At 47.9% G+C, this 12,500-nt stretch overlaps 1 protein-coding gene across 3 annotated transcripts in view; it reads left to right on the top strand.

The window, feature by feature from the left end:
* Sans (SAM_USH1G_HARP domain-containing protein Sans) overlaps positions 1–12,500 on the top strand; it is a 201,120-nt gene that overhangs the window by 84,978 nt on the left and 103,642 nt on the right. For all 3 annotated transcript variants that reach the window (XM_071656087.1, XM_071656086.1, XM_071656088.1), the window contains exon 2: positions 11,845–11,988. In XM_071656087.1, coding sequence (XP_071512188.1) covers positions 11,845–11,988 — 144 coding nt within the window. The remainder of the gene's footprint in view (positions 1–11,844; positions 11,989–12,500) is intronic.

Raw genomic sequence — 12,500 nt, 5'->3', positions numbered from 1 at the left:
AACAGACCCTGTTCATCACACACAGACCCTGTTCACCACACAACAGACCTTTCACCACAACAGACCTGTTCATCACACAACAGGACCTGTTCATCACACAACAGACCTGTCATCACCACGACCCGTTCATCACAACAGACCCTGTTCATCACACAACAGACCCTGTTCACACACAACAGACCCTGTATCACACAACACCCTTTCATACACAACAGACCTTTTCATCACACAACGCCCTGTTCATCACACACACCCTTTTCAACACAAAAGACTCAGTTTGATCGCTGGCAGACGTTGTGTTAGGTTGGCTGGCTAGTTTGATCGCTGGCAGACGTTGTGTTAGGTTGGCTGGCTAGTTTGATCCTGGCAGACGTTGTGTTAGGTTGGCTGGCTAGTTTGATCGCTGGCAGACGTCGCTGGACAACTGAATCGCCCGGGATGTATTCGTGCTCACGAACCTCCCTCCATTGTCACTTACCTAACGTCGACCCTATATATATATATATATATATATATATATATATATAAATAGTTCTCCCTTTTCATAATAATTTTATTTTACTTCCCATGTTGCTTAAATCCTTTAATGTCAATGTTGCCTCCAGCAACAATAATACTATAAAGAATATCTTAATTAGGAATTCACCAGAAAATTCTCCTGGATGCATCTATAAAGTGCCATGTAGAGATTGTGATAAATTTTATGTTGGTCAGACTAGTAAGGATCTTTCTGTTCGACTTAAGCAACATAAATATAGTATAAGAACGGGACAAGAATCAAATGCTTTGTTTAATCATGTTAAAAACTATGATCATTGTATTGACTGGAGTAACGCCATCTCAGTTATTAACTCTAACTCTATTTCCAAGAGAAGTATCATTGAATCTTCGATTATTAAATACACAGAGAATTATAATCTTAACATTAGTGATGGTCTATACAAATTAGATAACTTTATTGTTGATAAAATTTTTAAAATGATAAGTTTATGAACGCTCGTTGTATGTTTTGGACAATCACATGTTTACCAAATGGCGTCCTACCTTCGTCTCTTCCATGTATATCAACTGACTTACATTTCTCTCTTGTCTCCCCTGATGATGTGATTATTACACGAAAGTGCACTTGGGAACTTGTGTTTCATTTTCCCTGTGGATGGGGGGAGGGGGTTGTCTTTCCATGTGTGGCAGGGTGGCCCCGGGAATGGATGAAGGCAGCAAGTATGAATTATGTACATGTGTATATATGTATATGTCTGCATGTGTATATATGTATACGTTGAGATGCATAGGTATGTATATGTGCGTGTGTGGACGTGTATGTATATACATGTGTTTGTGGGTGGGTTGGGCCATTCTTTCGTCTGTTTCCTTGCGCTACCTCGCTAACGCGGGAGACAGCGAACAAAATATAATGAAATATATATATATATATATATATATATATATATATATATATATATATATATATATATATATATATATATATAACAACTTTATTATGTATTTTTGTAAGCTATTACAAAGGGAAAAGAAATTTTATTAATGTTGCCATATTTTCCAGCTGAATATTATTCAATTTTCGTCCACATTAGACTTATTATCCTACAGAAAATAGGGTAGTTATTATATTGTTAATATAGCGTTTTATTAGCCGCCTTTTAGATACTTCTGATTCAATCAGGTTGGAAAATTAATACTGGAATGGTCTGAGTTGCGTTCAAACCCGCCATTACAGATGTGGGTTAGCTTCGAAACATTTTGGAAAGGGATATCTATATATATATGTTTTTTTTTTTTATACTTATCGCCGTTTCCCTCGTTAGCGAGATAGCGCTAGGAACATAGGGAAAAAAGGCCACATTCGTTCACACTCAGTCTCTATCTGTCATGTAATAATGCACCGAAACCACAGCTCCCTTTCCACATCCAGGCCCCACAGAACTTTCCATGGTTTACCCCAGACGCTCCACATGCCCTGGTTCAATCCACGGACAGCACGTCGACCCCGGTATACCACATCGTTCCAATTCATTCTGTCCTCTGCATAGAAATGATTGTAGATGCCTGTATCTGTCGTGTTCTGTGGTTCTGTACTCAAGACATATTTCCATTCGTGTTTTCGGTTTCCTTGTGTGGTTTTATTTACATGTCTCCTGATACAGAGAGATTCGCCCTCATTTCTTTGCTCCTGCGCAAGACTGTTGCGCCTTGGACCAGCTGGCTTATGACCTTTGGACGTAGACTAACATTGAACAAACTCCCCAACAGCAATCATACCCTTGTGTTGCCTCGGTGAACGGCGGAAGGGCATATTTCGGTGGTACAACCACTCATTATACTTCCACGTCATTCTTCCCCGTTCTTACCTACCCTATTGTAGACCCTGTTTTCCCTGGAGATAAAATCCACCCATCAGTTTCTGTTTGTTCTCTCTCTCTCTCTCTCTCTCTCTCTCTCTCTCTCTCTCTCTCTCTCTCTCTCTCTCTCTCTCTCTCTCTCTCGGCCACACGGAAATGGACGAAGAAGAACTGGCAGCTGTGTTGTTATGGAGCTGGGTGCGGGAGTAGGGGTTAGTCACCTTGCTGATTCTCATCCAGGCCAAATAATAACCATCAAATGTGTTGAATAAGTTTGAAATATTATTGGAATATCTATCTTTTTTTAAGAATTTCCTCTGTGTGCCTTTCAGAAAATGTGATGTTCTTTGAATTACTCACGTACCACCATCTGTACAGTTGTACTTTGTACATAGATCAGTATTGTCCAATACACTTGAGTCTGGCCACCACGGAGGCCGTTTTCTTCTGTGTTTACATACGAGGGTATAGAAAACGAGGAAGGAATAACCATAGGGGTATGGAAAACGGAGGAGGGAATAGTCACGAGGGTATAGAAAATGAAGGAGGGATAGTCACGAGGGTATAGAAAACGAGGGAGGAATAACAAAGAAGGAATAGAAAACGAAGGAAGGAATAGCCACCAGGGGATAGAAAACGAGGGAAGAGTAACCACAAGGTTATAGAAAACGAAAGAAGAGTAACCACAAGGTTATAGAAAACGAAAGAAGAGTAACCACAAGGTTATAGAAAACGTAGGAAGAGTAACCACAAGGTTATAGAAAACGAAGGAAGAGTAACCACAAGGGTATAGAAAACGAAGGAAGAGTTACCACAAGGGTATAGAAAACGTAGGAAGAGTAACCACAAGGTTATAGAAAACGAAGGAAGAGTAACCACAAGGGTATAGAAAACGTAGGAAGAGTAACCACAAGAGTATAGAAAACGAAGGAAGAGTAACCACAAGGGTATAGAAAACGAAGGAAGAGTAACCACAAGGGTATAGAAAACGTAGGAAGAGTAACCACAAGGTTATAGAAAACGAAGGAAGAGTAACCACAAGGTTATAGAAAACGAAGGAAGAGTAACCACAAGGGTATAGAAAACGTAGGAAGAGTAACCACAAGGTTATAGAAAACGAAGGAAGAGTAACCACAAGGTTATAGAAAACGAAAGAAGAGTAACCACAAGGTTATAGAAAACGTAGGAAGAGTAACCACAAGGTTATAGAAAACGAAGGAAGAGTAACCACAAGGGTATAGAAAACGTAGGAAGAGTAACCACAAGAGTATAGAAAACGAAGGAATAATAATTATGAAGATGTATTTATAATAACAAATAATTTTGTCAATTATAATGATAATAAGATAATTATATTGGGATAATTATCGCTCTCATAATTACTTCTAATTTTCTCTTGACGCCTACACCAACCACCCTGTTAACTCCTTATATACATTTATATACATTATAAACATTTATATACATCTTAAACATTTATATACATTATAAACATTTATATACATTATATACATTTATATACATAAACATTTATATACATCTTAAACATTTATGTACATTATAAACATTTATATACACTATATACATTTATATACATAAACATTTATATACATCTTAAACATTTATATACATTATAAACATTTATATACATTATAAACATTTATATACATCTTAAACATTTATATACATTATAAACATTTATATACATTATATACATTTATATACATTATAAAGCATTTATATACATCTTAAACATTTATATACATTATAAACATTTATATACATTATGTACATTTACATACATTATAAACATTTATATACATCTTAAACATTTATATACATTATAAACATTTATATACATTATGTACATTTACATACATTATAAACATTTATATACATCTTAAACATTTATATACATTATAAACATTTATATACACTATATACATTTATATACATTATAGGCATTTATATACATCTTAAACATTTATGTACATTATAAACATTTATATACATTATATGCATTATATATATATTTATAAGATGTAAATTGATTTAGTTCACCTTGATAGAAGACAAGATGTCCCCCCCCCCCCCAAAGAACTAGGATTCGAACCGATACCATTTGTGTGGAAGCTACGTCGGGTATACCAGGTTGTGGTACCGGTTCGAATCCCTGCTGTTCGAGAGATATTATATATATATATATATATATATATATATATATATATATATATATATATATATATATATATATATATATATATTCTCTCTCTCTCTCTCTCTCTCTCTCTCTCTCTCTCTCTCTCTCTCTCTCTCTCTCTCTCTCTCTCTCTTGCTCAACTCGCTCTTTTTTCCTCTACTGTCACTTTCAGAACGCTTCGTGCGTTCTCATTTTCGCTCCGCCGCTCACTTTCACTGCGGGAACGTGGTCTGTTGTTCTCCCCTTCAGAACGTGGTCTGTTGTTCTCCCCTTCAGAACGTGGTCTGTTGTTCTCCCCTTCAGAACGTGGTCTGTTGTTCTCCCCTTCAGAACGTGGTCTGTTGTTCTCCCCTTCAGAACGTGGTCTGTTGTTCTCCCCTTCAGAACGTGGTCTGTTGTTCTCCCCTTCAGAACGTGGTCTGTTGTTCTCCCCTTCAGAACGTGGTCTGTTGTTCTCCCCTTCAGAACGTGGTCTGTTGTTCTCCCCTTCAGAACGTGGTCTGTTGTTCTCCCCTTCAGAACGTGGTCTGTTGTTCTCCCCTTCAGAACGTGGTCTGTTGTTCTGCCCTTCAGAACGTGGTCTGTTGTTCTCCCCTTCAGAACGTGGTCTGTTGTTCTCCCCTTCAGAACGTGGTCTGTTGTTCTCCCCTTCAGAACGTGGTCTGTTGTTCTCCCCTTCAGAACGTGGTCTGTTGTTCTCCCCTTCAGAACGTGGTCTGTTGTTCTCTCCTTCAGAACGTGGTCTGTTGTTCTCTCCCTTCAGAACGTGGTCTGTTGTTCTCCCCTTCAGAACGTGGTCTGTTGTTCTCCCCTTCAGAATGTGGTCTGTTGTTCTCCCCTTCAGGACGTGGTCTGTTGTTCTCCCCTTCAGAACGTGGTCTGTTGTTCTCTCCTTCAGAACGTGGTCTGTTGTTCTCCCCTTCAGGACGTGGTCTGTTGTTCTCCTCTTCAGAACGTGGTCTGTTGTTCTCCTCTTCAGAACGTGGTCTGTTGTTCTCCTCTTCAGAACGTGGTCTGTTGTTCTCCCCTTCAGAACGTGGTCTGTTGTTCTCCCCTTCAGAACGTGGTCTGTTGTTCTCCCCTTCAGAACGTGGTCTGTTCTCCCCTTCAGAACGTGGTCTGTTGTTCTCCCCTTCAGGACGTGGTCTGTTCTCCCCTTCAGAACGTGGTCTGTTGTTCTGCCCTTCAGAACGTGGTCTGTTGTTCTCCCCTTCAGAACGTGGTCTGTTGTTCTCCCCTTCAGAACGTGGTCTGTTGTTCTCCCTTCCGAACGTGGTCTGTTGTTCTCCCCTTCAGAACGTGGTCTGTTGTTCTCCCCTTCAGAACGTGGTCTGTTGTTCTCCCCTTCAGAACGTGGTCTGTTGTTCTCCCCTTCAGAACGTGGTCTGTTGTTCTCCCCTTCAGAACGTGGTCTGTTGTTCTGCCCTTCAGAACGTGGTCTGTTGTTCTGACCTTCAGAACGTGGTCTGTTGTTCTGCCCTTCAGAACGTGGTCTGTTGTTCTCCCCTTCAGAACGTGGTCTGTTGTTCTCCCCTTCAGAATGTGGTCTGTTGTTCTCCCCTTCAGGACGTGGTCTGTTGTTCTCCCCTTCAGAACGTGGTCTGTTGTTCTCTCCTTCAGAACGTGGTCTGTTGTTCTCCCCTTCAGGACGTGATCTGTTGTTCTCCTCTTCAGAACGTGGTCTGTTGTTCTCCTCTTCAGAACGTGGTCTGTTGTTCTCCTCTTCAGAACGTGGTCTGTTGTTCTCCCCTTCAGGACGTGGTCTGTTGTTCTCCCCTTCAGAACGTGGTCTGTTGTTCTCCCCTTCAGAACGTGGTCTGTTCTCCCCTTCAGAACGTGGTCTGTTGTTCTCCCCTTCAGAACGTGGTCTGTTCTCCCCTTCAGAACGTGGTCTGTTGTTCTGCCCTTCAGAACGTGGTCTGTTGTTCTCCCCTTCAGAACGTGGTCTGTTGTTCTCCCCTTCAGAACGTGGTCTGTTGTTCTCCCTTCAGAACGTGGTCTGTTGTTCTCACCCTTCAGAACGTGGTCTGTTGTTCTCCCCTTCAGAACGTGGTCTGTTGTTCTCCCCTTCAGAACGTGGTCTGTTGTTCTCCCCTTCAGAACGTGGTCTGTTGTTCTCCCCTTCAGAACGTGGTCTGTTGTTCTCCCCTTCAGAACGTGGTCTGTTGTTCTGCCCTTCAGAACGTGGTCTGTTGTTCTCCCCTTCAGAACGTGGTCTGTTGTTCTCCCCTTCAGAACGTGGTCTGTTGTTCTCCCCTTCAGAACGTGGTCTGTTGTTCTCCCCTTCAGAACGTGGTCTGTTGTTCTCTCCTTCAGAACGTGGTCTGTTGTTCTCTCCTTCAGAACGTGGTCTGTTGTTCTCCCCTTCAGAACGTGGTCTGTTGTTCTCCCCTTCAGAACGTGGTCTGTTGTTCTCCCCTTCAGAACGTGGTCTGTTGTTCTCCCCTTCAGAACGTGGTCTGTTGTTCTCCCCTTCAGAACGTGGTCTGTTGTTCTCCCCTTCAGAACGTGGTCTGTTGTTCTCCCCTTCAGAACGTGGTCTGTTGTTCTCCCCTTCAGAACGTGGTCTGTTGTTCTCCCCTTCAGAACGTGGTCTGTTGTTCTCCCCTTCAGAACGTGGTCTGTTGTTCTCCCCCTTCAGAACGTGGTCTGTTGTTCTCCCCTTCAGAACGTGGTCTGTTGTTCTCCCCTTCAGAACGTGGTCTGTTGTTCTCCCCTTCAGAACGTGGTCTGTTGTTCTCCCCTTCAGAACGTGGTCTGTTGTTCTCCCCTTCAGAACGTGGTCTGTTGTTCTCCCCTTCAGAACGTGGTCTGTTGTTCTCCCCTTCAGAACGTGGTCTGTTGTTCTCCCCTTCAGAACGTGGTCTGTTGTTCTCCCCTTCAGAACGTGGTCTGTTGTTCTCCCCTTCAGAACGTGGTCTGTTGTTCTCCCCTTCAGAACGTGGTCTGTTGTTCTCCCCTTCAGAACGTGGTCTGTTGTTCTCCCCTTCAGAACGTGGTCTGTTGTTCTGCCCTTCAGAACGTGGTCTGTTGTTCTCCCCTTCAGAACGTGGTCTGTTGTTCTCCCCTTCAGAACGTGGTCTGTTGTTCTGCCCTTCAGAACGTGGTCTGTTGTTCTCCCCTTCAGAACGTGGTCTGTTGTTCTCCCCTTCAGAACGTGGTCTGTTGTTCTCCCCTTCAGAACGTGGTCTGTTGTTCTCCCCTTCAGAACGTGGTCTGTTGCTTCTCCCCTTCAGACGTGGTCTGTTCTCCCCTTCAGAACGTGGTCTGTTGTTCTTTCCTTCAGAACGTGGTCTGTTGTTCTCCCCTTCAGAACGTGGTCTGTTCTCCCCTTCAGAACGTGGTCTGTTGTTCTCCCTTCCGAACGTGGTCTGTTGTTCTCCCCTTCAGAACGTGGTCTGTTGTTCTCCCCTTCAGAACGTGGTCTGTTGTTCTCCCCTTCAGGACGTGGTCTGTTCTCCCCTTCAGAACGTGGTCTGTTGTTCTTTCCTTCAGAACGTGGTCTGTTGTTCTCCCCTTCAGAACGTGGTCTGTTCTCCCCTTCAGAACGTGGTCTGTTGTTCTCCCCTTCAGAACGTGGTCTGTTGTTCTCCCCTTCAGAACGTGGTCTGTTGTTCTCCCCTTCAGAACGTGGTCTGTTGTTCTCCCCTTCAGAACGTGGTCTGTTGTTCTCCCCTTCAGAACGTGGTCTGTTGTTCTCCCCTTCAGAACGTGATCTGTTGTTCTCCCCTTCAGAACGTGGTCTGTTGTTCTCCCCTTCAGAACGTGGTCTGTTGTTCTCTTCAGAACGTTGTCTGTTGTTCTCCCCTTCAGAACGTGGTCTGTTGTTCTCCCCTTCAGAACGTGGTCTGTTGCTCTCCCCTTCAGAACGTGGTCTGTTGTTCTCCCCTTCAGAACGTGGTCTGTTGTTTCTCCCCTTCAGAACGTGGTCTGTTGTTCTCCCCTTCAGAACGTGGTCTGTTGTTCTCCCCCTTCAGAACGTGATCTGTTGTTCTGCCCTTCAGAACGTGGTCTGTTCTGCCCTCAGAACGTGGTCTGTTGTTCTCCCCTTCAGGACGTGGTCTGTTGTTCTCCCCTTCCGAACGTGGTCTGTTGTTCTCCCCTTCAGAACGTGGTCTGTTGATCTCCCCTTCCGAACGTGGTCTGTTGTTCTCCCCTTCAGAACTGTGGTCTGTTGTTCTCCCTTCAGAACGTGGTCTGTTGTTCTCCCCTTCCGAACGTGGTCTGTTGTTCTCCCCTTCAGAACGTGGTCTGTTGTTCTCCCCTTCAGAACGTGGTCTGTTCTCCCCTTCAGAACGTGGTCTGTTGATCTCCCCTTCCGAACGTGGTCTGTTGTTCTCCCCTTCAGAAACGTGGTCTGTTGTTCTCCCCTTCAGAACGTGGTCTGTTGTTCTCCCCTTCAGAACGTGGTCTGTTGTTCTCCCCTTCAGAACGTGGTCTGTTGTTCTCCCCTTCAGAACGTGGTCTGTTGTTCTCCCCTTCAGAACGTGGTCTGTTGTTCTCCAATTCAGAACGTGGTCTGTTGTTCTCCCCTTCAGAACGTGGTCTGTTGTTCTCCCCTTCAGAACGTGGTCTGTTGTTCTCCTCTTCAGAACGTGGTCTGTTCTCCCCTTCAGAACGTGGTCTGTTGTTCTCCCCTTCAGAACGTGGTCTGTTGTTCTCCTCTTCAGAACGTTGTCTGTTGTTCTCCCCTTCAGAACGTGGTCTGTTGTTCTCCCCTTCAGAACGTGGTCTGTTGCTCTCCCCTTCAGAACGTGGTCTGTTGTTCTCCCCTTCAGAACGTGGTCTGTTGTTCTCCCCTTCAGAACGTGGTCTGTTGTTCTCCCCTTCAGAACGTGGTCTGTTGTTCTCCCCTTCAGAACGTGGTCTGTTGTTCTCCCCTTCAGAACGTGGTCTGTTGTTCTCCCCTTCAGAACGTGGTCTGTTGTTCTCCCCTTCAGAATGTGGTCTGTTGTTCTGCCTTTCAGGACGTGGTCTGTTGTTCTCCCCTTCAGAATGTGGTCTGTTGTTCTCCCCTTCAGAACTTGGTCTGTTCTGCCCTTCAGAACGTGGTCTGTTCTCCCCTTCAGAACGTGGTCTGTTGCTCTCCCCTTCAGAACGTGGTCTGTTGTTCTCCCCTTCAGAACGTGGTCTGTTGTTCTCCCCTTCAGAACGTGGTCTGTTGTTCTCCCCTTCAGAACGTGGTCTGTTGTTCTCCCCTTCAGAACGTGGTCTGTTGTTCTCCCCTTCAGAATGTGGTCTGTTGTTCTGCCTTTCAGGACGTGGTCTGTTGTTCTCCCCTTCAGAATGTGGTCTGTTGTTCTCCCCTTCAGAACTTGGTCTGTTCTGCCCTTCAGAACGTGGTCTGTTCGCCCCTTCACAACGTGGTCTGTTGCTCTCCCCTTCAGAACGTGGTCTGTTGTTCTCCCCTTCCGAAAGTGGTCTGTTCTCCCCTTCAGAACGTGGTCTGTTGCTCTCCCCTTCAGAACGTGGTCTGTTGTTCTCCCCTTCAGAACTTGGTCTGTTCTCCCCTTCAGGACGTGGTCTGTTGTTCTCCCCTTCAGAACGTGGTCTGTTCTGCCCTTCTGGACGTGGTCTGTTCTGCCCTTCTGGACGTGGTCTGTTATGGAGGGGGTTTGTTGGTGGGTTTTGATAATTTAGGGATTCTCGTTTTCTTCCCTCCCTTCACTCTCCCAGGACCCACCCTTGCCCACCACACCCACCACACGCCACACACTTTACTCTCGTGGCCCACCCTTACCCTCTACCCACCACACGCCTCCCACCCTTCACCCTCCCAGGACCCACCCTTACCCTCCACCCACCACACGCCTCCCACCCTTCACCCTCCCAGGACCCACCCTTACCCTCCACCCATCACACGCCTCCCTCCCAGGACCCACCCTTACCCTCTACCCACCACACGCCTCCCACTCTTCACCCTCCCAGGACCCACCCTTACCCTCCACCCACCACATGCCTCCCTCCCAGGACCCACCCTTACCCTCCACCCACCACACGTCTCCCTCCCAGGACCCACCCTGGCACACCATCACCCACCACACGCCTCCCTCCCAGGACCCACCCTGGCACACCATCACCCACCACACGCCTCCCTCCCAGGGCTCACCCTTACCCTCCACCACCCGCCACACACCTCCCTCCCTTCACCCTCCCAGGACCCACCCTTGCCTACCTCCACCCACCACACGCCGCCTCCCACCCATCAGTCCCCCATGGCCCACCCTTGCCCACCACCACCCACCACACGCCCCCCACCCTTCACCCTCCCAGGTCCCACCCTTACCCACCACCACCCACCACACGCATCCCTCCTAGGGCCCACCCTTACCCTCCACCACCCACCACACGCCACCCTCCCAGGACCCACCCTTACCCTCCACCACCCACCACACGCCTTCCTCCCAGGATCCACCACCACCACACGCCTCCCTGCCAGGACCCACCACCACGCCTCCCTCCAAGGACCCACCACCACGCCTCCCTCCCAGGACCCACCACCACCACACGCCTTCCTCCCAGGACCCACCACCACCACACGCCTCCCTGCCAGGACCCACCACCACGCCTCCCTCCCAGGACCCACCACCACGCCTTCCTCCCAGGACCCATCACCACCACACGCCTCCCTCCCAGGACCCACCACCACCACACGCCTCCCTCCCAGGACCCACCACTACCACACGCCTCCCTCCCAGGACCCACCACCACGCCTTCCTCCCAGGACCCACCACCACCACACGCCTCCCTCCCAGGACCCACCACCACCACACGCCTTCCTGCCAGGATCCACCACCACCACACGCCTCCCTGCCAGGACCCACCACCACCACCACGCCTCCGTGCAAACCCATGCCCTGTGTGTGTGTGTGTGTGTGTGTATGTGTGTCAGGACCCATCACCACGCCTCCGTAGTAACCCATGCCCTGTGTGCGTGTGTATGTGTGTCGTGAGGACCCACCACTACCACCGCCACGCCTCCATGTTAACCCATGCCCTGTGTGTGTGTGTGTATGTGTGTCAGGACCCCTCATCACCACGCCTCCGTGCTAACCCATGCCCTGTGTGTGTGTGTATGTGTGGTCAGGACCCACCACCACCACGCCTCCATGTTAACCCACGCCCTGTGTGTGTGTATGTATGTGTGTCGTGAGGACCCACCACTACCACCACGCCTCCGTACTAACGTTACCACGCCCTGTGTGTGTGTATGTATGTGTGTCGTGAGGACCCACCAGCACCACCACGCCTCCGTACTAACGTTACCACGCCTTGTATGGTCAGGGCGGCGCGGGATGGGTACGTGGAGGTGTTGAAGGAAGCCACGCGTCGTGATTGTAACCAGCCAGACGAAGATGGTCTGACCCCCACACTGTGTGCTGCTTACGAGGGGAACCTGGACGCCCTCAGACTCATCGTGGGCAGAGGGTGAGTACGAGGGGAAACCTGCACGCCCTCAGACTCATCGTGGGCAGAGGGTGAGTACGAGGGGAAACCTGCACGCCCTCAGACTCATCGTGGGCAGAGGGTGAGTACGACACCAGACTCATCGTGGGCAGAGGGTGAGTACGAGGGGAAACCTGCACGCCCTCAGACTCATCGTGGGCAGAGGGTGAGTACGAGGGGAACTTGGACGCCCTCAGACTCATCGTGGGCCGAGGGTGAGTACGAGGGGAAACCTGCACGTCCTCAGACTCATCGTGGGCAGAGGGTGAGTACGAGGGGAAACCTGCACGCCCTCAGACTCATCGTGGGCCGAGGGTGAGTACGAGGGGAAACCTGCACGCCCTCAGACTCATCGTGGGCCGAGGGTGAGTACGACACCAGACTCATCATCATTCATCGTAGGCCGAGGGTGAGTACGACACCAGACTCATCATCACTCATCGTGGGCCCAGGGTGAGTACGACACCAGACTCATCATCACTCATCGTAGGCCG

This window comes from Panulirus ornatus, chromosome 62 (genome assembly GCF_036320965.1).
Source record: "Panulirus ornatus isolate Po-2019 chromosome 62, ASM3632096v1, whole genome shotgun sequence".
Lineage (NCBI taxonomy): Eukaryota > Metazoa > Arthropoda > Malacostraca > Decapoda > Palinuridae > Panulirus > Panulirus ornatus.
This window is presented reverse-complemented; position numbering and strand designations above follow the sequence as displayed.